Here is a 26,351-nt window from a genome sequence, read left to right as displayed (position 1 = left end):
AGGAAAAGAACATGGACGTGCATTGATCTGCTGCTGTCACACAAACTGTGTATCAGGGCAGTGGACACAAACACACACACACACACACACACACACACACACACACACACACACACACACACACACAGTGACACATGGAGAACATTGCTTACACAGTGGAGTGGACATTCAGCCTCTGAGAAGCCACAGAAAGCTTTTGCGGCGTCGTGTTTCCTGGAAGGATTGGGCTCAGATAAGCTCTGGGATGGTTGTAATGGAGCAAGATGGGCCTGAATGTGAACCAATCAGGGCCTGGTGTTTCTGTCAGCATACTGGAAGAAAACAGAGCAACGTTTTTGTTTTCCCAGCACAAGGCAGTGTGTCTTCTCCGTTTTATTTCCTTAAAGTGTTGATATGGGGGCAGGATGTGGATCGAAAGTGCAAGTAGAAAGCAGACAAAGGCTACAGAATTAAAAGCTTCTCGTATCAATGTTTTGATATCAAAATAGATAAGAAAAGGGTCCATTATGGTGACGTGACTCTGCGGTTCCTGACGGCTCCACTGAGTGTTTTAGCATCAGCTGTTTGCTTTCACGGTCCACAGGTTTCCTGTCAGTCTCACTGTCTCAAGCAGCAGCTGGTTGATCAAACAAGCTCTGATGAAGTTCACTACCTGCTCAGCAGCAAACAGCAGACAGACTCGGTTAGAGACTAGCTGGTGAAGAAAGTGGAGCGTTTAGCAGCCGAGAGACAGATATTTCCCTACGGAGTCAGTGGGGACCAAAAACAGAGATAAAAGAGACATATTGGATTTGCTTTCATCAGGGGGACACAAGCCAAACTCCACTAGATGGAAGAGTAATGTAGTGTAGTGGGCAGCTGTTAGCTAACATGGTAGCCATCATGTCAGCGTTGTGTTTACAGCTTGTTGTGCTGACCCAGTGGTGAAACAGATGTGTTGATCACATCACGGTTAGTTTATATAACTCCAAACTGGACAATCAACTGAATTATTCCAATTCCCTACATTTTAATCTGTTATTCATCTTAATCTACTTTTATTATTTTCAGTAAATCATCTGAATATACAGCCCATTTTCAATCCCAAGTGCAGCAGTTTGGTCAGTGGCCCTACCTGTGCTTCAAACTATGTTGCTCTATGTGGCTGTTTTAACGGCCACTGTAAGGTATGAAGTAAGTTGATGTACAGAGTAGGGATGTCCCGATCCAGCTTTTTGCACTTCCGATCCGATACCGATATTGTAGCTTTTAGTACCGGCCGATACCGATACCGGCCGATCCAAGCATGTATTAAAGATTAAAGATGCCGGTTGATGGAAATGATCCAAAATTAGGGGCTGGAAAAATATGGCTGGAAAATGATGAGCATCACATTAATAGCTACAGATACTGTAAAACACTACAACGACATGAGTGCATATATTGTCTTATTTTATCAAGTAAAATATAAGTTATAGGTTTACTCAACAGCCTAATAGTTCATAGAAATTCAGGTAGAAATAGGTTAACTCAGAGTTCCACAGCTTATCAAAAACAATCCTCCCCCCACAGGGGGTCCCTTGCTTTGCATTCACACTGCTCCAGCCCAAACGGGCTTTAGCCCGTACACACGTCATCACGTCCTAATACTACACACACAATATGGCTTGATGCTGTTTTGAAGGAGTGCATATATTTATCGACAACACTCGACCTGCATCAGCGCATGTGCGCACGAGCGGATCTGTGCGAGCAGGCAGCGCGGAAGCCGGTCCGGTTCCGGTACCGGTCCGGTTCCGCTCACACCACGAGTCTGAAGAGTGCAACAGCTTATCAAAATACAGTGTCAACTCCGTAGAAAGTAGAAAGCGACATCGTGGTGGTTTAACGAGGCGGAACGGCATCAGAACAACATCAAGCGCGTAAAGTACACGAAGAAGAACGTAGCGGGAGCGCGCGGCGAGGATTGTTGTGGCTGCGTGTCTTGCGGAGCAAGTCTACACTGTGCTGCGCGGAGGCGCTCCTAATGTAAATGATTATTGATTCATGAATGAATTGATAGGTGGCTTATTTTTGGCATATTGATTTTATGGCCTGTACAATGGTAGGGGAAACACTGGACATGCACACAAGTCCGTCTTGTTGTTGTTTAGTGGATGCTGGACAGGTCGCGAGGTGTGCGCTAGGTGTGCTGGAAAACGCGGACCGAATTTTGGGGAAAAACGAAAAAAAACTGGAATGGATTACCTACATCGGTGCGCTGGAAAACACGGACCGGAGTTTTGAAAAAAAAAAACTGGATCGGGAGACGATCCGATATCGATATGCATTTTTTGCTAATATCGGCGGCCGATCTAATCCAAATATCGGATCGGGACATCCCTAGTACAGAGTATTAAAACACGCATAGTAGGGCTGTTGGAATAAACTTTGGGAATCAAATATAATTTGAATAGTAAAAAAATCAGTACTATTTAAACACTGAAATTAATATTCAATTATTTTTTTCCTTTTTTGCTAGAAAAGTGTTTTCTAACTTTCCTTGCCTTGGCTTTTGACACATGAAGTCTCCTGAACAATGAAGTTTTCTCAATCACAATCTCATATCAGAAACAGCTAACGGCGGCGCACACGGATATAACCGCATGGCAGCACTCGGTGAAATGAAACAAAGATATGGATGGACCTCTAGAAGCGATGACGTCATGACAAATATGCATTCATGCTGCTTACTGCTAGCTAGAGCTAGCTCTTGAGGTGCAGGCTGCTCCTCTGCCATCAGTGAATGAATGTGTGTGAACGGGTAAAAGGGACTGAATGTAGCGTAAAGCGCCTTGAGAAGCAAGTTAGCTAGAAAAGCACTACATAAATGCAGGTCCATTTACGTGAGAAAGTGAAAGTAGAGCTGACGGTGAGACGAGGAGGGCGTAGCCATGGCAATGGGGACACAGCGTCCCCAGGAGAACGGCAATGTGGTTGTTTTACTTTCTTAATTATTACTTACCTTGAAGGTTGTCACTTGTTGGTAATTCAACATATTTATTGGTAATGTTTTTGGAACGCCCTCTAGTGGACAGGAAGTAAATCAACCACATTGCCGATAAAGGCATTGGCAATGTATAAGCCTATGTAGTTGATATTAATAATAGGCTAGATTTGAGTATTAAACATTCAGATATAATTTTAATATTGAAAAAAATATGGAATGAATTTTAAATAGTATTATAGAGGAAAACTGACTGCTCTAACGCATAGGGAGTATAAGGTAGATGGAAGGGGAAAGAAAGACAGGACCTTCAGCCAGGAGACCGCTGTGAAACCAAAATCAGCATTGTTTTCACTTTTTATGGAATGGAAATGGTTGAAATGGTGAAGAGAAAGAAGATTATGAAATCCAACAAAGGTCCCAAGGCCAAAATGCAACCTGATACTTTTATTTGGCATGCAGTCGGCTAACAGGCACCAAAAACTCAATATTGAATTATGAATTATTTAACATACTTAACCTAGTGGTTTCTCTGTATGAGAGGGGTATGATGATGATAGCATGATGGATTAGAGTGAAAATGTGTCATTAAAGTGAGAATATCTACAACAACCATTGGCATCTAATCAGGCGTTCAGGCAATCAGCTCAGCAGCTTCAGTCTAGAATCTTCAGCTGGTAATACTGTCATGTATGAAGACAAACATACTGGTCCATGTATTCCACTGGGGACCAGGAGGACATTTGACTCATTGCTTGAAATCCCTCCGATTAAGTTAAAAAGATGAATTTACTCATTTTGTAAAGTGTATTTCCACATGAGTTGAACACCCAAAATGTGAATACGAAGCAATTCTTGGTAGCAATGATGCATACTCTAAATCTTTTAAGAAACTGATCTTTATTGTTCTGGAATAAACACTTATACTTGAGTGCAGAAGCTCAGATGATGAATGCGGATCAACTTTAGATGCTGATATTTAATTGTACTTTTAAGCTCTTTCACTGCTGAATCGAAACTGAAAATCCACCACAAGCGGCAATAAAAGCAGGATGAATGAGCTAAGTGTTTTCTAGGGAACCTTTCACACAATCTGAATGAAATGTGGAGATAGAAGTTGTCAGTGAGCTGCTGAAGGGCTTCGGCTCTCGGCTAAAATCAAGCTGTGCTAATGACTTTCAAAGCTAATGTGACACTCAGTCCGCTGGCTCTCAGCTGTCCAAACCGGAGACCACGTCCAGTGGAGGAGACACACACTACAGCCCACACTGCAAGAAATGTCCACGTCTGCCAGTCAGTTACTGCCATCGCACAAACAATAAAGCACACGTGAGATGAAACATGGTTTTTCATGTCTTGACAATCATCAACATTGTATTCCAATGAGCTCTGTTTACAGTTATAATATTAATTAAATGCAGAATATTTGTGAGGATGCCAACTAGAAAATGAGAGTTATTGAGTTCATGTTATTTGTTTTATTTTGTATTTGTGCAGACTCGTGATATAGCCAGTTCATGAGAATAGCTGAGTTAAATTATTAATTTCTATAGTTCAAAAGAGCTTTGTTATCATCAAAAGATGATATAATTGTCAAATATAGATAGACCTACCAAATGTCGATTTATCAAACTTAACAAAAATGAAAGATGTACCATAGGACATAGATGTCATTGAAAAAAAACCTTCTCAATAAATATAATACATTGTGAAATGCGTAAATGTGTGCAGTATAAAATTGCAAATCTACTTGCAATTAGTGTCAAATAGTTATCTCTGGAGAAAAAAAATCACATCTGATGAAAAGGGTGAACAACTTTCTTTCTTTTTGAATGAAAAGAAAAAGAGTATTATTTCATTAACACATTGTTTCTTAGTTTTAAGTAAATTAACCTTCACTTAACGTCATTTTGTCAAACAGCTCGGAAAGTTAATGATTGCATGCTGAAGGAAAAAGAGCTGAAGAGCATAAACCATAAGTATTCTGTTTCCCGTTGCATCTGATGTAAAACTGCAAAGATATCTCAGACACAGGGAAACAGAAGATGTCTGGATGCTTTTGGAAACTAATAAACATCATGCAAACAGCGCATAGATGTTCCAACAATGAAATGCAAACAAATGTTCATCTAACTGGATTGTGGAAGGCAGCCTTTTATCCCCAAGGCGTTTCTGTTCAAACAAATATTCTAATATGACTGTGAGAGGAATCGAAGGCTATGCAAACTGTTTGATTGGCAGGTGCAGCACAGAAACATCACAGCTCCGAGACAAAACAAAACCCAACTGAGCTCCTCAGAGCGTCCAACCTTTGGTGTGAATTGAAGAAGCCTCTGTAAAAACCAACATTTTTTGCAGTGACTCTCCGCTGCCGAAGCCCGGGGCGCTTGCTCGCTTGCAACCGAAGGATTAGCAACGCTCCACTGGAATGTTTGTCTGTCTAGACCTTAATTTGGTGGATGCACTGCTCCACTTTCCAGCACAGACACCAGGTCAACACAACGCAGCCGAGCCGGGCTCAAACACCTGCTCTGCTCCAAAACTGTTTACACTCTTCACACGCTCAGCTGATGGTGACGTCCACAGTGGAGCGGTCCAGTCAGCTTCAGGTCCTCCAATCATAGCATTGTTTATGGTGGAGTAAACACCACAGCACAACATGTATCTTTTTTGTCAAAAAGACTTCCATAGAATTATTACAATTTAGGAAAATTGAAAATACCACCGTACAAACATGAAAACGAATGCAGTTAAAACGTCTCAGACATCAATGATGCTGGACATTTAGACTGAAACGAAAAAAAGTATATTTTCAAATGAAATCATATGTACTGTATATCTAACTACAGACTTTTTTACTTAATCATTCACTTTTGTCAATGATTCCTCAAATTGGTTTCTAAAATATTTGTGATTAAGACATACTGAGCATAAACTTTGGAAATCTCTTATATCACTGGTGTTTTGACGCCATATGTGTGTGACATGCTACTTAGGTGATATGTTTTTCATTTTTATTTATTTTTTTGTCATGCCATGTCCTTGCCCCATGTTAGATTGATGTTTTGTTTGGTCGATTTGGCATTTGGACATGAGTGTTACATGAATGTTCTTTTCTATTAGAACAAATCAGCAGAGACTCCCCAGACATCACACTGGAATCAGACTGGATAATACGGTCATGTCTATCAGAGATATTCCATCAAATTAGTAGTGTTTTTCTAACTTTTAAACTTTCGGTTATGGTCATTTTCCAGGAAATTAAGTGTCCCCAAAAGTCATGCAAACATAAATGTGTGTGTGGCTGCATGTAGACCCACTAAACAGGACGGACCCCACAATTGGCAGAACTATGTGGACCACTCAAGGGAGGAAAACGTGTGTATGAGTGTGTGTTGGAAGTGAGACCAAAGGCAGCGTTGAAACAGAATCACAGGATCTCCTTTCAGTCAGTGACCATAATGAATGAAAGCTGTGTATTTGTTTTAGTGGAGTGAATGGAGCAGATGATGCTGCCTCTCTGTCGAGCTCTGAAGAGGCTCTTCAGAGCTCTCAGACAGCATCGTGCAGCTTCACTGAGTTCACATGAGGTTGGGCCACACATTTGTGTTGGAAGGTAGTGCTGATTGTGTGGTGACACAGTTATAAAGTCATATTTGTATGGATGTTTTACTGTGTTTTCCATTCTAGTTTCCTGACAAAAGACATAATTGGATCATTGAAGAGCCTAAGAACAATAAATGAAAACACAACCCAGACAGAAAGACATTGTGTGTATATATATAAATATATCTCAAATCAAAAGGCAGATGCCAATATCCCCAAATTTTCTTTAAAATACTATATATTTCGGATTTTGCAACAATATAATTTAATGATGAAGAAATGAAAACTAAAACATGGACTTCAAGTTAGGAGGCGGGTGGAAATGGAACATTTCTTATAGCTTCTACCAGTGTGAACATTTGATCATTTGATCAAGGAGGAGAGAGATTATTATATTACACAATTATAGGGTTCTATCTTTGGGTAGAGAAACTCTAAAACTAAATTCATTATCTCTAAAAACAGATAGAAATGCACAATCTGCAGGCAAAGGGACAATATTTAGGTATCGGAAGCAGTGTGGTTTCTGGGTAGAGTCTGAGTAACAGACAAGGACACAGCGATGTACAAATATTTACAGAGTTGAGGCTTGAATTCAGGGTGAAACTAATTCTCCTGTTGGAGTTCTGGCTAATCCCTATAACAAAACAACCAAACACAAACACATGGACTAAGCCTAACATCCTAAAACTAAACAGAAAAAGAAAGGAACAGGGTCAAACCAAATTGGCAGTTCGTGCTGCACATTGAAGTACACGTTGTAAATGTGGAGGTATTTTGCCGGCGGTGACGTTATAAGTACAACAAACTTATCCTTGATATTTTATACAGACAGAAAGACAGATTACTTGCTTTATAGTTTAATGTATCCACATTGATACAATCTGGTCTGGTCATCCCTCAACTCCAACTCATAGACTGGTGTTGAAGAAGTGGACGTAGTCATGGTGACATCACCCGTTGGTTTGACGACTACGGATTTGAAGCCTTGAGTTTAGCATTTAGGCAGTCGCCATCTTGGAATTTTTGTAACCAGTGAAGTAGAAGTGACCATATTTGGACTGTGGAGGAGGGACCGGTTTATCGGATGAACATAAGTGGCAGAGTGACACCCAGAGCTGCAACCTTACTGGATCTGGATCTATGTGGATTCTAGTGTGAAGCTGCTAACAAACTTAGCTTCATAATTCAAGGTCAACTTTACAGCTAAGTGTTTCAGTATCATAGGAGCAAATTGCATTGGTCGCAATGAAAGCAAGTCCTTGGTAGCGACCTGTCAATCACAAGGTACCCCCGCCCTAAAGCATCCGCTGCTTTATGTTCTATTTGACTCTAAATGGACCATAATTTACCAAATGAACATCATGCTGGATTGAAGAGTTGAAATTAGAGATTTAGACCATAAACTCATGTTTACAATGTTTGAGATAATAAATCAAGTGAGAAGTAGAATCGTTTTCTCATAGACTTCTATACAATCAGACCCCCTGGTGGCCAGTAGAGAGAATGCAAGTTTAAGGCACTTCAGCTTTGGCTTCACTTTTCAGAACTGGAGGTTGCCATTCTCAAGTTCATAATTGGAATGTCAACACAGAGCAGCACACATGAGAGGAAGTCTTGGCCCAGATACTGGTCATTGCCTCCAGAGGCAAAGACTGAATAACTTGAGTCTTGGTTTGAATGCATCCAGTATCCGGAGGTGGCTCGTGAAGATCCCTGAGGCTGAAAACTGCTGCGGGATGCTGCATGGCTCCCACTCCAAATGTGTTGCTGCTCTTGCCAAGTGAAACCGTGTCAACACAAAAAGCACAAAAGAAATGTGTTTGTGTGTGTTGTTTCTGTGGGCCTGGAGGCTTTGAGGGATCCTGCTCCAGGAGCTGAGGCTGGCAGAGTCATCGTTTAAATTGTTTCTCACCGACAGATGTAATTTGATTTTTCACTTAAACTCAAATTATTTCACTCAGTTTTTGTGTCTCCATGTAATTCTTCTTTGCTCTTAATCAGTTATTCCCTGTAACTCTAAGGAAATGTACTATATACATACTAACTCAATGTCACATTCATATTGGAAAACATCCCTATATGTGATTATCATCTGTAATTTTTGTTGCCTCAGACTATGAATGATATTGATTTTTCTCCCCCACAGGAGAGGCTGGTGTTGTCAGTCCTGCCACGTTTTGTAGTTTTGGAAATGATCAACGACATGACAAATGTAGAGGACGAACACCTCCAGCATCAGTTTCACAGAATCTACATCCACCGCTATGAGAATGTCAGGTAAGGCCACCGGTTTGGTTGTGATTATGTGATTCCTAACAGTGTTTAATGTAGTCGTTGACCTTCTGACTGAAGCAGCAACTTAATTTATCAGGTGTGTCAGTATGTTCGGGAAAGCTTCCAGAGCCTTACAGTTGTTCGAAAAGTGGACTCAAGACATTAATGTTTCTCCACCAGAAAATAAAATACAAAATATATACAGGTAAAGGAAATAGAAAATCAATATGAAGCTACAGTCAGTAGGCTCCTGATTCTTGGAGCTGTGTTATAAACGAACCTCAGTCTGGCCACGATCAGTCACACACTTCCAGTTCCTGCAGTTGGTTGGAGATTAAACACAGCATATCTGCAAGACGCACTGAAGCACCTAGAATACTTTAAGATAGGTGTTTTTCAGTGTCAAGGAATCCTTCAATAGCTGAATTTCAAGGATGCTGTGTCCTTTGTCCAGAGGAGTTTGAAGGATGCATGTTTGTATCATCCACAGTCATAAAACACCCACAATCCAAGTTACATGATGCATTTCCTGTCCCCTGATTTGGAAACAGGAAATTTCTTAACTAACTGTTTCTGAACACATTTGAGGAAAATAAATTGCCATCCAGCTGCTGCATCTTCATTCATTTCCAGAGTATCTATCATCCGTATGGTGATGGGTTCCGGAGTGAGACAGGATAGACAGGCGGGACATATCGTTGGGAGGGATTTGATTTGGTCGTTAACTCACAATCTTCTCCCACTCTTTGCAGAGACAAAGTTCCTGATGGATGTCATCATATTATTGGGTGAAATGTGTTGGTACTTACTGATGTTAACATGCGCATATTTTGTTTTAAAGGCAGACATTTAAATTGTAATTGTAATTTTTTCAGCATGTGTTGGGTGCACAATATGATCGGGTTGTGATCTCAAAGTGTTAAAAAAGGGTGTTTTTCATTTCAGCTCAACTTAAAAATGTGTTGCAATTTAGGTTGCTCAGAGACAGACTCCTTCAACGAGATATTAATAGCACTGAGACCGACAACGGTAGAGAGAGACAGCATATTTTCATTATTAGTTTATTTGGACCAATCCAGAGTGAGTGTTTGTTAGAAGTCTAGTGGAAAAGCTAGACGAACCGAGGCGGTTATGGCGAGTTTTATTTTGCTTCTGTCGAGTTTGAATGGAGTTACACCCATCGGGGTAAAATGTCTGTGTCTTTTATTGGCGTCTGGTAAGTTTGTGGAGAGCATAAAGGCTGCTTCTTTTCACATCTAACTTGAATAAATGAAGGCTTATTTCAACCAAACCAGGGTAGATGACTGTTGAAAGAGAACTAAACAGTTTTATTCTGTTTCCAGTTTGATTGAAGTGCGTTTTCCAATGGGCTGGATGAAACCAAAACACAGTTATTTTGTAGACTCTCAAGGCTGTTTCAACTGTAGGATGAGACTTAGAAGTACACATCCTGCCAAGGAAGGATCCTTGACTTTGAGAAACAACCAGGATCAGCAGCAGACTCTGAACTAACCACAGGGGAGGAAAATGAACTAACCCTATGTTATGTTTAGGTTCAGAATATATTCTGGTCTTACAGATCACGTGCATACTCTTTGGTAAAATGGAGTATATCAAGAGCACATTCACCAGATTGTTTTTTATTTAACATGCAGTTTGAGGCCGTCTGATTGGACACTGATCTGGCTCTTGGATGATCAGGTACAGGTCTGAACCTTTGTGTGGTTTCCCAATGTGGCTGCTGTCAAAAGATCTGTTGAAACCTGCAGGGAGCTTGTTTTGATATTATTGAAATAGCAAATTACATTTTGTTGCTGACTTCTGTTAAACTGAACTTCACTGCAGAACAGACCGATGTTATCCATATTTGTATTGTTTTCTACTAACTTTCTATTCATTGTAGCATTGCACACGGTTACTCTGTGGTCACTTTTGATGTGCACAGAATAAAATCTGCAGTTTGTGATTGTGCAAAAAAGATAAATTAACTTAATACTACATTAACAATGTACACGATCAAAAACAACACAAAGGTTGGGACTGAAATCACGTACTTGTCGCTCAATTCATTTTGAAAAGTAATGTAAGGTAATGTCCTGCCCCGTCCAGTATCTGGACCTTCATTTGGAAAATATATGACCAGTAGTCATGGTGGTAGAAAAATACTTTATTGTTCCTGTTTGAATTGTAGCAGGACTTATATATGATGATGTTGGGGAGACATTTACCACACTTTTGAGTGTGTCCTCTTTCTAATTTTGCATTTTCACAGTCTTATACTTCAACAGCTACTTTCTTGACTACAATTATCTTTTCAATTGACAAACATCAGGTGTAATTGCTGTCATAATGTATATGGGATCAAAAAAGTATTTGTCTCTTGCTGCTGTACACATTTTTTCCTAAATATGACGTGGCATAGACGTGGCATCACTGCTCACCAGCAGAACTTAAATTACAACAAACCCAACTGAGTCCTCCCGCTGCCTGACATCTATCTGTAATCTCTGCTTCCTTTTCACCAACACTAATCTTCACATGTTTTGTGGCAACACATTACCAGCGTTTACAAACTGTTATGAAACCGGATTTAAACCGCAGAACATCCAGCCTCATCTTTAACATCCCAGCCTGGTTTCTAGGAAGTTGATTTACCCATGAACACAAGGCCCATGAAAGGGGAGATCAGATCCTGACTATTGTTCCAGGCATACTTGAGCTGTAGCACAGAAGAACTTGACAGACACCAAAGTGTCAAACAAGAGGCAACCAAGAACCACGGCAATTTGGGAAACAGTCACGGAATGCAATCTATTGGGTTTGTGTTTAAGGACACTAAAACAATGCCGATGGAAAGTCAATTGTGATCCTTTTTTTGTGGTGGACACACAAATCAAATGCACCATGTGACGATGCAACAGCCAGATCCAGTGACGTAGCATTATGGTGGGCAGTTAGGGAGCTGGATGCGTCCAACACCAAGACCGGACCAAGACACTTTTTAAACCTAACTCTATGTAGCTATTTTAGGCCCAAACCATGATTTTTTTTCTTAAACCTAACTTTTGTTTTGTAGCATAATGTCATCCTCCTGACTGACAGGCAAATACGATACTTCAATTTGAAATACAGTCGTTTGAAATTTGTGCTGAGCAGCAAATTGTGGACTAATCAGTAGATGGAAATTCGGTGACTATTTCATAAACTGCTGTGACATTATGTTGAACTGTAACTCTGGTAATTATTCAGGGAATCTGCCTGCACCCTGCAAATCAGTTTCTCATCAGCGCTGGTGACCTGAGGTTACAGTTGCTTGTGTTTATCGTCAGCCACTCAGTGTACTGGAATCTGTTTGTGACATACTGGTATCGTTTTAGAAAGGATGTTTCAAATATGTTCATGTCACGCTGTAAAGCAAAACTGTAAACATGAAGACTATATGTTTCAATTGCAATGAAAGGAATCCTCCACCCACAAAATGATCATTTCTAGATCAATTATTCACCTTGGGGTGCCTTGCATTCTTGAAGAAAACACTATTTTCTCATGCCTCCACATTGAACGAACAATCAAAAATGGATAAAAGTCTTGATGAATTGAGGTACATCTTTTAGAGACAGTTGTGGCCGTATGTGGAAGTGTTAAAGAAAAAATAATTAAACATTCCCTCAGTCCTGTGTTCCCTCAGTCCTGTGTTCCCTCAGTCCTGTGTTCCATCAGTCCTGTGTTCCCTCAGTCCTGTGTTCCCTCACTCCTGTGTTCCCTCAGTCCTGTGTTCCATCAGTCCTGTGTTCCCTCAGTCCTGTGTTCCCTCAGTCCTGTGTTCCATCAGTCCTGTGTTCCCTCACTCCTGTGTTCCCTCAGTCCTGTGTTCCATCAGTCCTGTGTTCCATCAGTCCTGTGTTCCATCAGTCCTGTGTTCCCTCAGTCCTGTGTTCCCTCAGTCCTGTGTTCCATCAGTCCTGTGTTCCATCAGTCCTGTGTTCCCTCACTCCTGTGTTCCCTCAGTCCTGTGTTCCATCAGTCCTGTGTTCCATCAGTCCTGTGTACCCTCAGTCCTGTGTTCCCTCAGTCCTGTGTTCCCTCAGACCTGTGTTCCATCAGTCCTGTGTTCCATCAGTCCTGTGTTCCCTCAGTCCTGTGTTCCCTCTGACTTGTGTTCCATCAGTCCTGTGTTCCCTCAGTCCTGTGTTCCCTCAGTCCTGTGTTCCCTCAGACCTGTGTTCCATCAGTCCTGTGTTCCATCAGTCCTGTGTTCCCTCAGTCCTGTGTTCCCTCTGACCTGTGTTCCATCAGTCCTGTGTTCCATCAGTCCTGTGTTCCCTCAGTCCTGTGTTCCCTCAGACCTGTGTTCCCTCTGACTTGTGTTCCATCAGTCCTGTGTTCCCTCAGTCCTGTGTTCCCTCAGACCTGTGTTCCCTCTGACCTGTGTTCCATCAGTCCTGTGTTCCATCAGTCCTGTGTTCCATCAGTCCTGTGTTCCCTCAGACCTGTGTTCCCTCTGACCTGTGTTCCCTCAGTCCTGTGTTCCATCAGACCTCGGGCTGGGGGTTCACAGGGTTGAGGGAACATAGGGCTGACCCCATGCTCAGTACTGACCAGGCAGTAAATGGCGGCAGGTAAAGACAACGTTTGTGAGCTGAAGCAAAAGAAAGCATTTGAGGATGAGGGCAAAATTCAAGATTAATTTACGTAAATCAATTTTAAACACATTTTTTTGTTATTTGATAACCATTCATAAATAAACCAGTTGACGTAAACCAAATGCCTAACCTGGCAAGTGAATTATTTTAGAATATTGAACCCTGAAACTGATGTTTTAATATAGTTTTGCTTTTATTAACGACATTCCCCATTTGCATCAATTCATCAAGAGAACAACATGTTTGGTTGTCCGTTCACTGTGGAGGCTCTCAAGGATTCAATGTAACACAGTTTGAGTAATTGCAATATTATGGTCATTGTCTGGGTAAAGTATTCCTTTCAATATAATTTTTGGATGGTTTAAAAGAAGTGACCTGGATATAAAAGTGACATTTCCGTATTTTATTCAGCATTCTTTTCGCAGATGTTAAAGGCTTCACAAACCTCTCCACGACGCTGTCAGCGCAGGAGCTGGTGCGAATGTTGAACGAACTGTTTGCACGCTTCGACCGCCTTGCACATGTAAGTCATTCAGCTTTTGACCACATATGCATGTTTCAGTGTGATTTCTTTCTTCTCCGTTTTGTTCCGTGACTTTTCAGCCTTGTTTTTTCAACAAATAACGGCTTTGGTCAGTTTGGATTATTGTCCAGTTTTCTTTGGAACATTCTGAGCTTATGAGTGGACCAACACGTCCTCATACTGAATAGTCCAGTCACAATAATTACATTACTTATCTTATGATATGTGGATATTACCTTGATACTTTGAACAGTTATGACTTGTCGTACAACATATGGACGTGACCTCGATACATTTTTATCATTTTTGATCATTTTTACGTTTTGGACTTATTGTATGATGTCAATGGACACAATCTCAATCATTTTATCCAGACTTGGGCCTTGCACAGACAGTGGACATTGTTTTCTTAATAGAGCCTGAGAGGCCATTATATTATTATTTTGGTTGTGTGCTTTTTATTTTATGGATGGATGGGTATAATTTAGTTTACATTTACATTTACATTTAGGTCATTTAGCAGACACTTTTGTCCAAAGCGACTTACAATAAGTACATTTGTCAAAAGAAGGAAACAAAGAAACCACAACGTATCATTGCCGATAAAGTAAGTATTTAGTTAATTGTCCTTTTGAAAGAATGTACTTGCATTTTTATTCTATTTTATCATTATGTCAGTGGCACAAAAATCACATAATTTAGAGCATTTTTATGTCTTCCAAAAGGACCATGGCCATTCCAGAGATGACTCGCATTTTCGAATCTGACAGCTCTTTGGTCATCGTTTGGGTAAAATTAGGCAACTAAATCTACTCAGTTATGTGAAGACATTTTTTCTGAGGTTTTTGGAAGACCGTCTCTGTGGTTAAACGAAACTGAACAGGAGTCTGGTGGGCTACCGCTTATAGAGAAATAGGCAAGTTTGACCGAATCACCAAAGAAATACAGGATTGTTCAAAGGGGCATTTCTGAGTTGTCCATTTTCCAGAACATTTGTTTTTCAGGACATTCAGGTGCCCAAGAACAACTTTAAAACTACAACAAATTCAAATAGTGTTTCATATTAAGAAGTATGGGATCGACCTCATCAGTTATTAACAAAAAGTTGTCTTTCTACACTCTCACATCTCATAGAAAGATACGTCTTTAAAAGACTTTACCCAGATGTGTCGTCTGTCTTTTCTGTAACAGACTCGCAGGGCTGATGAAAGCAAAGTAAAGAAACACCAGCAAGCATTATAAATATTTAATTCAAAACAACAGAGCGAATAATTGATTCATCATTCACTCTGTAGGCCTGTATGTTGCTCTGATATTTAAGTGTTTCAGACTGTCATGCTTGGCCACTCAGGATTTCACAGTTAATGCAGAACCAATCTGATTGGACATTTCCACCATCTTTTTTTAAATTTGCCACTTCTATGTCTATTTCCATTACTATTTTCAATCGCATATGGTAATTCTGATATCTGGTTTATTAAATGAATTTATTGTAAGTTGCATTTTTTAATAATTGCTGCTAGTGTCACTTGTTTGCTGATGAAGCGATGTGATTGGTCTGTTGCAGGAGAACCACTGTCTACGAATAAAGATCCTGGGAGACTGTTACTACTGTGTGTCTGGTCTACCAGAGCCCAGACAGGACCACGCCCACTGCTGTGTAGAGATGGGCCTCAGCATGATCAAAACCATCAGGTACTGTCTGCCTCCATAATGCTGCTATGGGTGTCCAGATGTTTAACTGTAAGGATGGAGCCTGGGGGGTCCAATTCACTGCTGACACTTGTTGGACAGATTTCCATCACGTTTGGTCCTCACTGAATGACTTTTAACTTCAGCAATCCTCTGACTTGCTCATAGTGTGAGGATGAAGTTATAATGTGTTTCTGCCCCATGATCGGATAAAACAGGTAAAGAAATTGGATTATTTTCATGCTGAAGAAAAGGTAAAAAGGCAGTGCTTCTCAGGCAAGTCCTGGAGTTATAAGCAGCATTTTTCTTTCTCTATTTGAGTCTAAAAACATGTCTATTATGTTTGTGTTCAGTTATGATCGGGAGAATTGCCGTTTTTGGAAATCTTGCACTAAATATTTTAAATTACATGAATTTCCTTCATAGGTCTAAAAAGAAATGTCATTCCCATACAGCTAAAACAACATGATCATTGTTTTACAGTTCTGACATATAGAGACAGACAGGTAACCGGTCTATCACAGGGCCGACATGTAGAGACAGACAGGTAACCAGTCTATCACAGGGTTGACGTGTAGAGACAGACAGGTAACCAGTCTATCACAGGGCTGACATGTAGAGACAGACAGGGAACCAGTCTATCACAGGGCTGACATGTAGAGACAGACAGGTAACCAGTCTATTACAGGGCTGACATGTAGAGACAGACAGGTAACCAGTCTATCACAGGGCTGACATGTAGAGACAGACAGGTAACCAGTCTTATCACAGGGTTGACATGTAGAGACAGACAGGTAACCAGTCTATCACAGGGCTGACATGTAGAGACAGACAGGGAACCAGTCTATCACAGGGCTGACATGTAGAGACAGACAGGTAACCAGTCTATCACAGGGCTGACATGTAGAGACAGACAGGTAACCAGTCTATCACAGGGCTGACATGTAGAGACAGACAGGTAACCAGTCTATCACAGGGTTGACATGTAGAGACAGACAGGTAACCAGTCTATCACAGGGCCGACATGTAGAGACAGACAGGTAACCAGTCTATCACAGGGAGACATGTAGAGACAGACAGGTAACCAGTCTATCACAGGGCTGACATGTAGAGACAGACCGGTAACCAGTCTATCACAGGGAGACATGTAGAGACAGACAGGTCCATCCTGCATGTCTTTGGACTGTGGGAGGAAGACGAGAACCTGGAGAGAACCCGTGCTGACACGGGGAGAACATGCAAACTCCACACAAAAGGAATCGAACCCTCTCGCTGTGGGGCGACAGTGCTACCCACCACACCACTGTGCAGCCCACATGCATAAATGTATTAATCTTGAAGAAACAAGATTCCACATTATTATAGATACAGCATTCTTGAACTTTTGCTTCCTGCAAATACGTTAAAGAGGAGAAGCAGGACGCTGCGACTCTGAAAGAATCAGCTTGAAAAACAAATGGCTTTCCCCCCCTGAGGTATTGGACGGCAGTGCTTTCATCTGTACATTTCTTTTATCTCATTCCCTCACAGCACTCTGTACGCCAGGTCTGTAATCTGAAAGCAGCTTCCCTGCAATATTTTGCATTTGCAAGAATTTGCCCCCCGGCTGTGTTTCTACAGAATATCAGTCACAAATAACAGACACAATCACAAGGTTCAACCCGATCACATAACGCCAATGCATCGCTGAGACCGGAGGAATAACATGTTTTCAGCGATGGTATCGTATTTTAGAAATTACACAACAGGGATAAGCTCATTAATCATCATACATAACTGACTTTAGTTCATGTAAGAAAGGAGGAAAGCAGGAACACAGTCACAGTCACTCTTCAGTTGGTTCTGAAAAGGCTCACTGACCCTCTTTGTGCTCTTAAAGCCTGAGGCGTTTTCATTCCGACTACCTTCTTTGTCGCTGACGCATTTTGGCCTATTGCATCACTTCCAGCGTGACAGTGAGGGAGGAGAGGAGGACTGATGTTTGGAGGGAAAAGAGGGATTAGCGATGGATAAGCTGTGAGATTTGTACTGTATACTATTAAGTCAATATGGTGAGCTGCTTACAGGCGAACACTTTGTGCTGCAAAAGTGCAGCTTAGCACATATTGCCCTCTTCGATATGTGTGCCGAAACTAAAACTAAAAAGGTTAATATGGAGGTCTGCAGGTGATTGGATTGATGATAGCATTTTGTCACAACAAGGGGCTGCGTTGGTGTTAGCGTAGCGGTGGGACAATGAATACACGCCAGTTTGAAGTGTGGATCAATGAACCTGAAGGCTCATCAAGTTCTCACTGCAGAAATCAATGACTACATTAACATGCACGCAATATTATGTTTTTTGCCAGTATTTCGAACATGACAATATTCCTCCGAAGCTGTTTTCAGGCTGATGAAAATTAATATTCCACTAAAATTCTTGTTTAAATTGTCGATTATATTCCTTTTAACGTAATGTTAGTCCTACTTGACCTGGGGGCGTGTCTATGATCCCTCAGATTAATACTCAGGATGACTCAATGATGAACTGATTCGATTTTGGTGGTCAAAGGTCACGGTCACTGTGACGTTATGTATGATGTCTGTGGGCATCATGGTTAAAAATCAACACAATTCAAATGCTGAGTGACGAAGTTTCAACAGGCAATTTTCATATTGCATAAAATGATTTCATAATTCATATTCCCCGTCACACACTTATTCCTGTTGTGTGACACTTGTTTGTGTTCATACATGCAGGTTAATAGCTGCCTTTGTACTAATTTAATAACCAGAATTCACTGGATGTCCTCTTTACACTTATTTTCCTCATTTTATATTCTTTTGATGATATTCATGTTTACAAGGAGTGAGCTAATTACAAAGTCTAGTGCATCATTCATCCGCACCACTAATGCATATCAAGTTGCAATGTTCCTATTAAAATCCTTGAGGTCAAACATGGGTACAGAGCAGTTGAAACATGCTGAACGGTTGTTTGTTGAGTTTCAGGAATAAATCACATGTACACCCCAGTTCATTGTGTGACTCGGTGAAAGCTGGCCGAGGTTCAGACTGATGGCTTTGGGGAGAACATGTATCACCCAGCTATGCTAGTGGAGGACTAGGCAATGGTGGATCGGTCCAGCACTTCGGTTCAGACTCAAATAGTTCCATTTCTAAACTATTGGATGGTTTGTGATGCAATCCATGGACCCCAGATTGAATAGTCCGTTGATACCTGAGAAGATGTACCATCTTCATGTCAAATTCAGATTCCACCAGCCTCAGTTGTACTTTGTGTTTACTGCTTATTAGCTAATATTAGCATGCTAATGCGCTAAACTAAGTTGAACATGGAACCTACAGCTTGGCCCTACCTCTCCACTTGTATCCCCCTGTAGGACATGCTGTCCTGTTTCGATTGTGAGGTGAAGTGGTCACCCAACCCTACAAACAGAGTGTTTTCAGACTCCATTGGCGTGATAGAAGAAAATGGCCAGAATGATTTTCTAACTGATGCATGTGCGACGTGGCTAACAGTGCAATGAGAGAAGCCCCACTGTGTATAGCTTCAGAGTTAATCGTGCACAAATAGTTTTAATCCTTTAGACTATCTTAGTTTATTGTAGCTGCAAAAAATCTGTAATTGGATCGTTACAACAAGCATCTCAAAAAATTGCTGCTCACAATGTCAATGGCGCTTTGTGTAAGCAACGATTTGTGTTTGTCAGCAATGTTACAATTATTGATCCATGTCTCATGTATGAAGCTGGAAAAATAAATAACATTTTCTACATCTCTGCGCTCATCTGATATCAGAGCAAGGCAGAAATGTCTATGGGCAGCTACTGATGATGCAACAAGTTGTGTCCCGTTTCATAGGTAAAGATTTCAACTTTAAGACTCCACATTAAGGATCTATTCTGATTGGCCACTACACAGTCGAGGAGATAACAAAACTAGGGGTAGGGCCAAGGTAAGTGGTAAGGTAACTTTTTGGGCTCCCTCAGAACGTGCAGCAGCACTGGGAAGCACTCAGGATGAGAGGCGGGACCTCCAAATCTGAGTCCATCTTCTGATGTCGGTAAACGGTCCTTTGTGCCCTCCGGGTCGCGAGTGAGTCACTAAGTGAGGGAGTTCAGTCCATTCTGGTGAAGAAGGAGCTGAGAAGGGTTAATCGATCGACCTATAGTCACAAGCTTTTTCACATACAGATGACTGAAATGAGCTTCCTCCGTAGGGTGTTTGGGCTCAGCCTGAGAGAAAGAGTGAGGAGGTCAGACATCCGGAGGCAGCTCGGAGTAGAGCTGCAGCTTCTTCACAAAGAAAGGGGCCTTTTGAGGTGATTAAGGCATCTGATGCCTCCTGGACATCTCCCTTTAGAGGTATTTCAGACTCGTCCAACTGGTAAAAGGCCCTGGGGTGGACACAAAATAGTCTGGAGGGAAATTACTGTATACCTCATCCTGGGAACAGGTCTTTGACCCCCATCTGGATGCCCTCCTAAGCCTGCAGCCCCAGCGACCCAGCCCTGGATAAGCAAAGGAAAATGGATGGATAGCTAATATTTCTTCAGGGAGTGCAGTGCAGTGCTCTGACAGCTTGACAGAGTAACAGTGTTTCTAGTGAACTTTGGTATGCGGTATAACGCTGCACCGGTGTCCCAAGCACCAATGCATGATGCATTGGAAATATCATAACCCTGAGCATACCAAAACAACAATGGCAGATGAACTAAGCTTTGAGTTTTTGAGGTTTAGACAACTCTCCAAGCGCAAGCGAAGCTATCATATACAACATGTTGATAGATACAATGGCGGCATCATGAACGTCGGCATCATCAACAGCACCTTCTGTTCCGGCTTCCCAGCTTTCCCCATTCACACCGACGTTGTCTCGCCTCATTTTGACGTTATAGCTCTGACAAGACAAGATGACAACCCATTCCATCTCTGTGTAATAAGGATAATTACGCAACAGAAAGGCAGTATAAAATGGGCTATAGCTAGGGCTTTTAACGTGAGTGTGGCTGGGATGACTCTGGTGGACACGGTTTGACCTCTGACCCCCCCACAGGGAGGTGACCAACTTCCTCACAGAGTCAATAAAGTATCATCATCATCAGTTTGTCTGAGTTCATTTTCAGCCCAGGGTGTCGTTGAGCAGTCGACTGACATTAAGTACCCGTCACAAACTCCCAGGATTCCTTTCACCTCAAATCCATCCCTTCTTTTATGAAGCATGAAATGAGGCTGAGAGGCAGGGATAGGCGTGACAGCCCCATTTTTGATCTACACAGACTTCTTTATCAGTTCCAGTTGGTCCTGCTGTTATTGTGTTCGGGGATAATAAAGTATGAAATGAGAAACAAATCTATTAAAGTCTGCTGAAAATGTTTTCCACCTCTTTGTTTCGGGCTTGCTGATATGCGTGAAATGTACTCATTTCTTGGTGAATTTGCGAACAATGTTTGTCAGTCAGCGTTATCTGTGTTTTGTTCGGCCAAAGGTCAGTTTCATGTATATTAATTTGCTGAGTAAATGCACACAGACGCTGTTTTGTGCAGAGTGACCCAAAGTTGCCTCTGGAATCGTTTAGACAACAACAAAAAATACAGAAAAATGTAGAAAAAACACAATATGTGCATGCTTCGTGCATCATTACTTTATCAATTTTAAGATTGATTTTAATTACAAGATAAACCCGTATTCTTAGTAGTATTCAATTTAAAAGGACCAGAGTGATTGTATGCTTTATGACTAATTTATTATGAATAATCAGTCATAATGAAACTGTAGCTCAGGTAGAGCCTCAGCCTGTTGGCTATCAATCAAAGGGTTGGTGGTGCAGACTTCCTGTCCACTTGTCTTGCAAAGCACTTAACCTCAAAGTGTGTCGGAAAACCTACAAACGTATGCTATCCCATGTACTTAACTGTAAAAAAACACACGTAAAAATGCATTGTTTGCTGGATCCTGCAATTTATCTATTTTTATTTTTATGTTTTTCCAGATATGTGCGATCGCGTACGAAACACGACATTGACATGCGTATAGGGATCCACTCAGGCTCCGTGCTGTGCGGTGTGTTGGGCCTGAGGAAGTGGCAGTTTGACGTCTGGTCCTGGGACGTGGACATCGCCAACAAGCTGGAGTCTGGAGGGATCCCAGGGTGAGTAAAGTCGAATGATTTTTAGGGGGGAGTATTGAACCTTTAATTTGATTGTTGATTGCAGAGACAGACACACAATATGGCTGGAAGGCATTAGTGATATTTAGATTTACATTGAGGGCATTTAGCAGACGCTTTTGTCCAAAGCAACTTACAATAAGTACATTTGTGGAAAGAAAGAAACCACAACATATCATTGCCGATACAGTAAGAGCTAACAAATAGAAACAAGTGTTAGGTCCTCATCTGAGTAAAGTAGTAGCTGTTCAGAAAGGATACCTTAAGAACAACAGTGCAATGATCAAAGTGCTACAGGTAAGAACATAGTTGGTTTTTTTGTGTGGAAGTGAGTCATGCTATGCAGAGTCCAGGTGAAGTCTGAACAGGTGAGTCTTGAGTCTTTTGGGGAAGATGGCTGACCTTAACCATTACAGGTCAATGCTAAAGCTTTACCAGAAGAGGTCCATGACTAACCTTAACCAATATGTAAATGGCTGACCTTCACCATTAGAGGTCAGTGTCTAATCTTAACCATAAGAGGTAATTGCCTAACCTTCACCAATAGAGGTAAATCACTACCAATATAGGTCAATGCTTAGATTTAACCAATAGAGATCAATATCTAATGTTTAACCTTAACCAATAGAGGTCAATGGCTGACCTTTACCAATCGATTTGAATGGCTGACATTAACCAATAGAGGTCAATGACTAACATTAACCAATAGAGTTTAATGGCTGACCTTGACCATTACAGGTCATTGCCTAATCTTAACCTTAGACAAAGCATATTGTCCATGCTTGAAGTTTGAACTTTTGAGCTGTTTTATTATACATTATTATTTATGTTTCATCTGGTATGTTTTTATGTTGGTTTAAATGCTCTTTTCAATACATGATTTCTCTCTTTTACAAAGACACATGTTTTCTCTGAAAACAATAAGCAATATTTACTGTCCATCTGTGAGGACCATTTAGTAGGATACTTTCTTCACAATGGCAGTTTTTGATTTTGATGGAAGAGACATTTCATTTGGAAATCCATGAACGTTTTATTGGAGGCAACTGGACTTGATAAAGGTTTTCATAGACGTTTCCTCTCATCCAAGAGGCTTCTTCAAGTCTCAAAAGTTCTTCATTTGGAAATGTGAAAGTAAAGATGTGGAGTTTAATACACAGTGATGGGACTTTTGCTCTCAGCTTAAAGTGTCTTTCTGAAAAAAATCATATCTGCGTTTTCTCTCTGATGTTCCCGTTTGGCCTTGAGACACAGGGTGGGATTAGTTCTCTCACTGCTGGTTTTTAACATCCAGCCAGCATCTGTTGTCCAGCCACGCTGTAACCCTGACCTCTGACCTCTACTGAGCTCAGTTGCGTAACATGGATAGAAGCCACCGTGTCTCTGCCACAGACAGAAGATCTCTGAATGTCTGTATGACTCCACCTCATTCAACGCATCACACACCTGCTGATAAGTGCTGGAACATACTGACCTTCTAGGTCGGCTGACACTGCGCAGGCTTCCATTCACACCTGCACATCTCATGGATGAGCTGCTGCTCTCTGGCTGGAGGTTCTCAGGGCTGGAGTTCCTCCAGTGGAGATCCACAGACTCCCAAACAATCGATGACAAGAAGCACTGAAGCAGGTCTAGGCTGGTGGAGGAAACGCATTTAATGTCGGGTTTTACTTTCCGTTACCATCCAGCTGTACTTTGGCAGGTGCCCACAGAGAAATCTTTCACTGCAGTTCCTATTTGTTTGTACTCGGTCTGAACTTTGAGAGTTATGTCACCATTCAAGTGTTTGAAATGACTAAAACTTGGAAATCACATAATTCCGTCTAAGGAGAGTAAACACCTCGTATTATTCTCTACAAAAAAGTTCCCCCAAGAATATGTTTTGGTTGGGAAGAGTTTCACTATCTGTCATAAAAGGTGCTTGAATAAAATGATACAAAAGCTAAGATGATTGGCTTCCCGTCACCTTTCCAGGAGGATTCACATCTCCAAAGCAGCTCTGGACTGTTTGAACGGAGACTACGAGGTGGAGGAGGGCCACGGGAAGGACCGCAACGACTTCCTCCGCCGCCACAACATCGAGACGTACCTCATCAAGCAACCGGAGGAGAGTACGCTCAGCCTGCCGGAAGACATCATGAAGGAGGCGGCCAGTTCTGCGGACCGGCGGGCCAGCAGCACCACCTTTAACGAAGCGTCCTGGAGCCCAGAGATTCCCTTCGACAACATCGTGGGGAAGCAGAACGTAAGTCCCGCCGCTGCTTGTAATTCAAGTTCAGCACTTTATCACACTGTGAGGGAAAATGTCTATCTTAACAGCAAAATAGTTCTGCAGTTGAAGATTAAACTGCTATTTTGATTCTCACGTGGGGTGAAAAAAACATTATTAGGAGGAAATATGGTGTTATAATCCCACTTCAACAGGACGTGTTAGCTGTTTCTCAAAGCAAATGATCCTTACTTGTAGACTTTATCCCTCTCTGCAGGATGAAGTGGTTTCTTAAGATGGATGTTTTTTTTGCAGTGCATGTAATCTTCTCAGTTGTCTCGCTTGTTTGTTGGATGATTTGCCTTTTTGTTTTTTGTTTTTTTCTGGGAATGAGTGGATGGTTCTCTGTGGAGATGTTGTGTTACCGTGGTAACACGCCGCTGTGTGCCAGCCTGCCTGTTTGTGAGGATGACGTGCTTCTGGTTGTGTGGCCCATTTAAACACCCTCCTCATCCCTTCTTCATTTGTCTGCATCAACGAATCAACACCCGGAGGCGTCACGTTGACATTTTGTTGTTGCTTTTTTCATTTGTGATGTAAGAAAGTTGATTTTATAGTTGGTTTATAGTTAGTTAGAACAAACAGTGCATACTGTTGTTTTCTTTTTATTTTCTTTATGGAGGAAGAGAGTTCACATTACCTGCCATAAAGTGAGAAGCAGATTCTGAATCCTTTCCTTGAACTATTTGGTGATTTCTTAAAGTCTAGCCTGCTGACTTGGTTTACATTTAGTGTGCTTATACAACAGCATCACTGGTGAAGAAAAATAAACTGTAAAGAGGAGACTCAAACACCCCAAGCTGTATTTAATAAGCTATTTTCACATAGAGGCAAAAATCGTGATGGTTCATTTTGAAGAAACTAAACATTCCACAATGTTTTTGTGATGCTTTTGGCCTTGCATTTAGTCACAGTATGTGTCCTCCTCCACCTTTGACTTGTAGTGACCCGACGGTTGCTTTCTGGGTTCTGGGTTTGTTTCCCATTTACAGAACCAGGGCTGTGCATGAACACAGGGTTTTATTCCATCACACACAGAGGAGACGAGATGAGAAGATATTCACTGAATTTAAAAAATGGTTTGGATTAGACTCACTGCACCTGTAATGTGAGCAGCAACAGGGACCAGATGTGTTGCAGCATTCTGGACCACTTCCAGAGGTTTTACCTACACGCTGACAGCCCTGAGGTGTGTTACCTTAAGAAGTAAGACCTGATTTCTCTGATGTGATATAGTGCAAATACTGTCTTTAATTGTGATCTAGAATAGGGTTGGCCCGGTGTAAAACAGTTAAAACTGAGTTAAAACCCACTCCACCAATACGTGGAGCTTAACGCTAAAATGAGACTAGCTGGTACACCTTAAAGGTCAACCTGGGCCCTTGGTGTCACTTATTTCGAGGCCAATCCCTTCACTTCAATCAGCTAACATGGAACTTGGCTCGGGTCTTGAGCTGCAGGGATAATGTATTTTTGTAGGCCAAACCAGGAAAGAACAATCCTATTTAGAAACAAATATAATATTACGTTAATCACATGTCATTGTGCTTAATTCTAAAAAATACAAGTTGGATTTAGGTTGCTGATGTAAGCTACTTTTAAATGTGCCAGAACGTGCCGGTTTACATTCCATCAAACCTGTGTAAGTTTGGATGGATCCAACTCTAATCTACAATTGCGTAGAAATACATTAATTCCTCCCAGTATAGAGAAATAACCGAATATGAACCAACAAGCTGAGAAGCAAAGCTGGCAAAGTTCAGGGCAGTTCTCAGATCTGGCTCAGGGTTTATTCACTTTCCTGGGATTCATTCCAGACTAATGCTGGTCCCGAGCCCGCACAGCCACAAGTCATTCACATGTCAACATGGCCGTTCCTGCTGTCCTCCACACTTCCTCTCAGATACGTCATCATACATAAAAGTCCAGGGTCCTGTCGTGTCAGACACCAAGCGCCGAAAAAACACGCCGCCTGGCCGGGACTAAATGTTCCTCCTCCAGAAGCAACCGTCGACTTTCTACAACAGGCTGCTTCTCCTCCAGGCTGGTCAACTTCTCCAAGTCTCATCAGGGACATTTCTAATCCGTCGCTGCAGGGGGCGAGATCAATTAGCTTCGTGGTTCCTGTTAGGTTGGCAGGTCCTTTCAAAGCCCTGAGGTGGAGGTGTTCATTTGGACGCCTCCGAGCAGGAGTGAGCAAATCCT

The 26,351-nt window shown here is 41.6% G+C and overlaps 2 protein-coding genes across 2 annotated transcripts in view; both read left to right on the top strand.

The window, feature by feature from the left end:
* LOC311012987 (tripartite motif-containing protein 29-like) overlaps nucleotides 1-26,351 on the top strand; it is a 160,147-nt gene that overhangs the window by 75,702 nt on the left and 58,094 nt on the right. The window lies entirely within an intron of this gene.
* adcy8 (adenylate cyclase 8 (brain)) overlaps nucleotides 1-26,351 on the top strand; it is a 98,795-nt gene that overhangs the window by 33,014 nt on the left and 39,430 nt on the right. Inside the window, exons 3-7 of the mRNA XM_084008803.1 lie at nucleotides 8,721-8,851; nucleotides 13,903-14,014; nucleotides 15,582-15,709; nucleotides 21,701-21,859; nucleotides 23,852-24,122. Of these exons, the coding sequence (XP_083864929.1) occupies nucleotides 8,721-8,851; nucleotides 13,903-14,014; nucleotides 15,582-15,709; nucleotides 21,701-21,859; nucleotides 23,852-24,122 (801 nt within the window). The remainder of the gene's footprint in view (nucleotides 1-8,720; nucleotides 8,852-13,902; nucleotides 14,015-15,581; nucleotides 15,710-21,700; nucleotides 21,860-23,851; nucleotides 24,123-26,351) is intronic.

The sequence above is a fragment of the Eutrigla gurnardus genome, assembly GCF_963514095.1.
Source record: "Eutrigla gurnardus genome assembly, chromosome: 4".
Lineage (NCBI taxonomy): Eukaryota > Metazoa > Chordata > Actinopteri > Perciformes > Triglidae > Eutrigla > Eutrigla gurnardus.
This window is presented reverse-complemented; position numbering and strand designations above follow the sequence as displayed.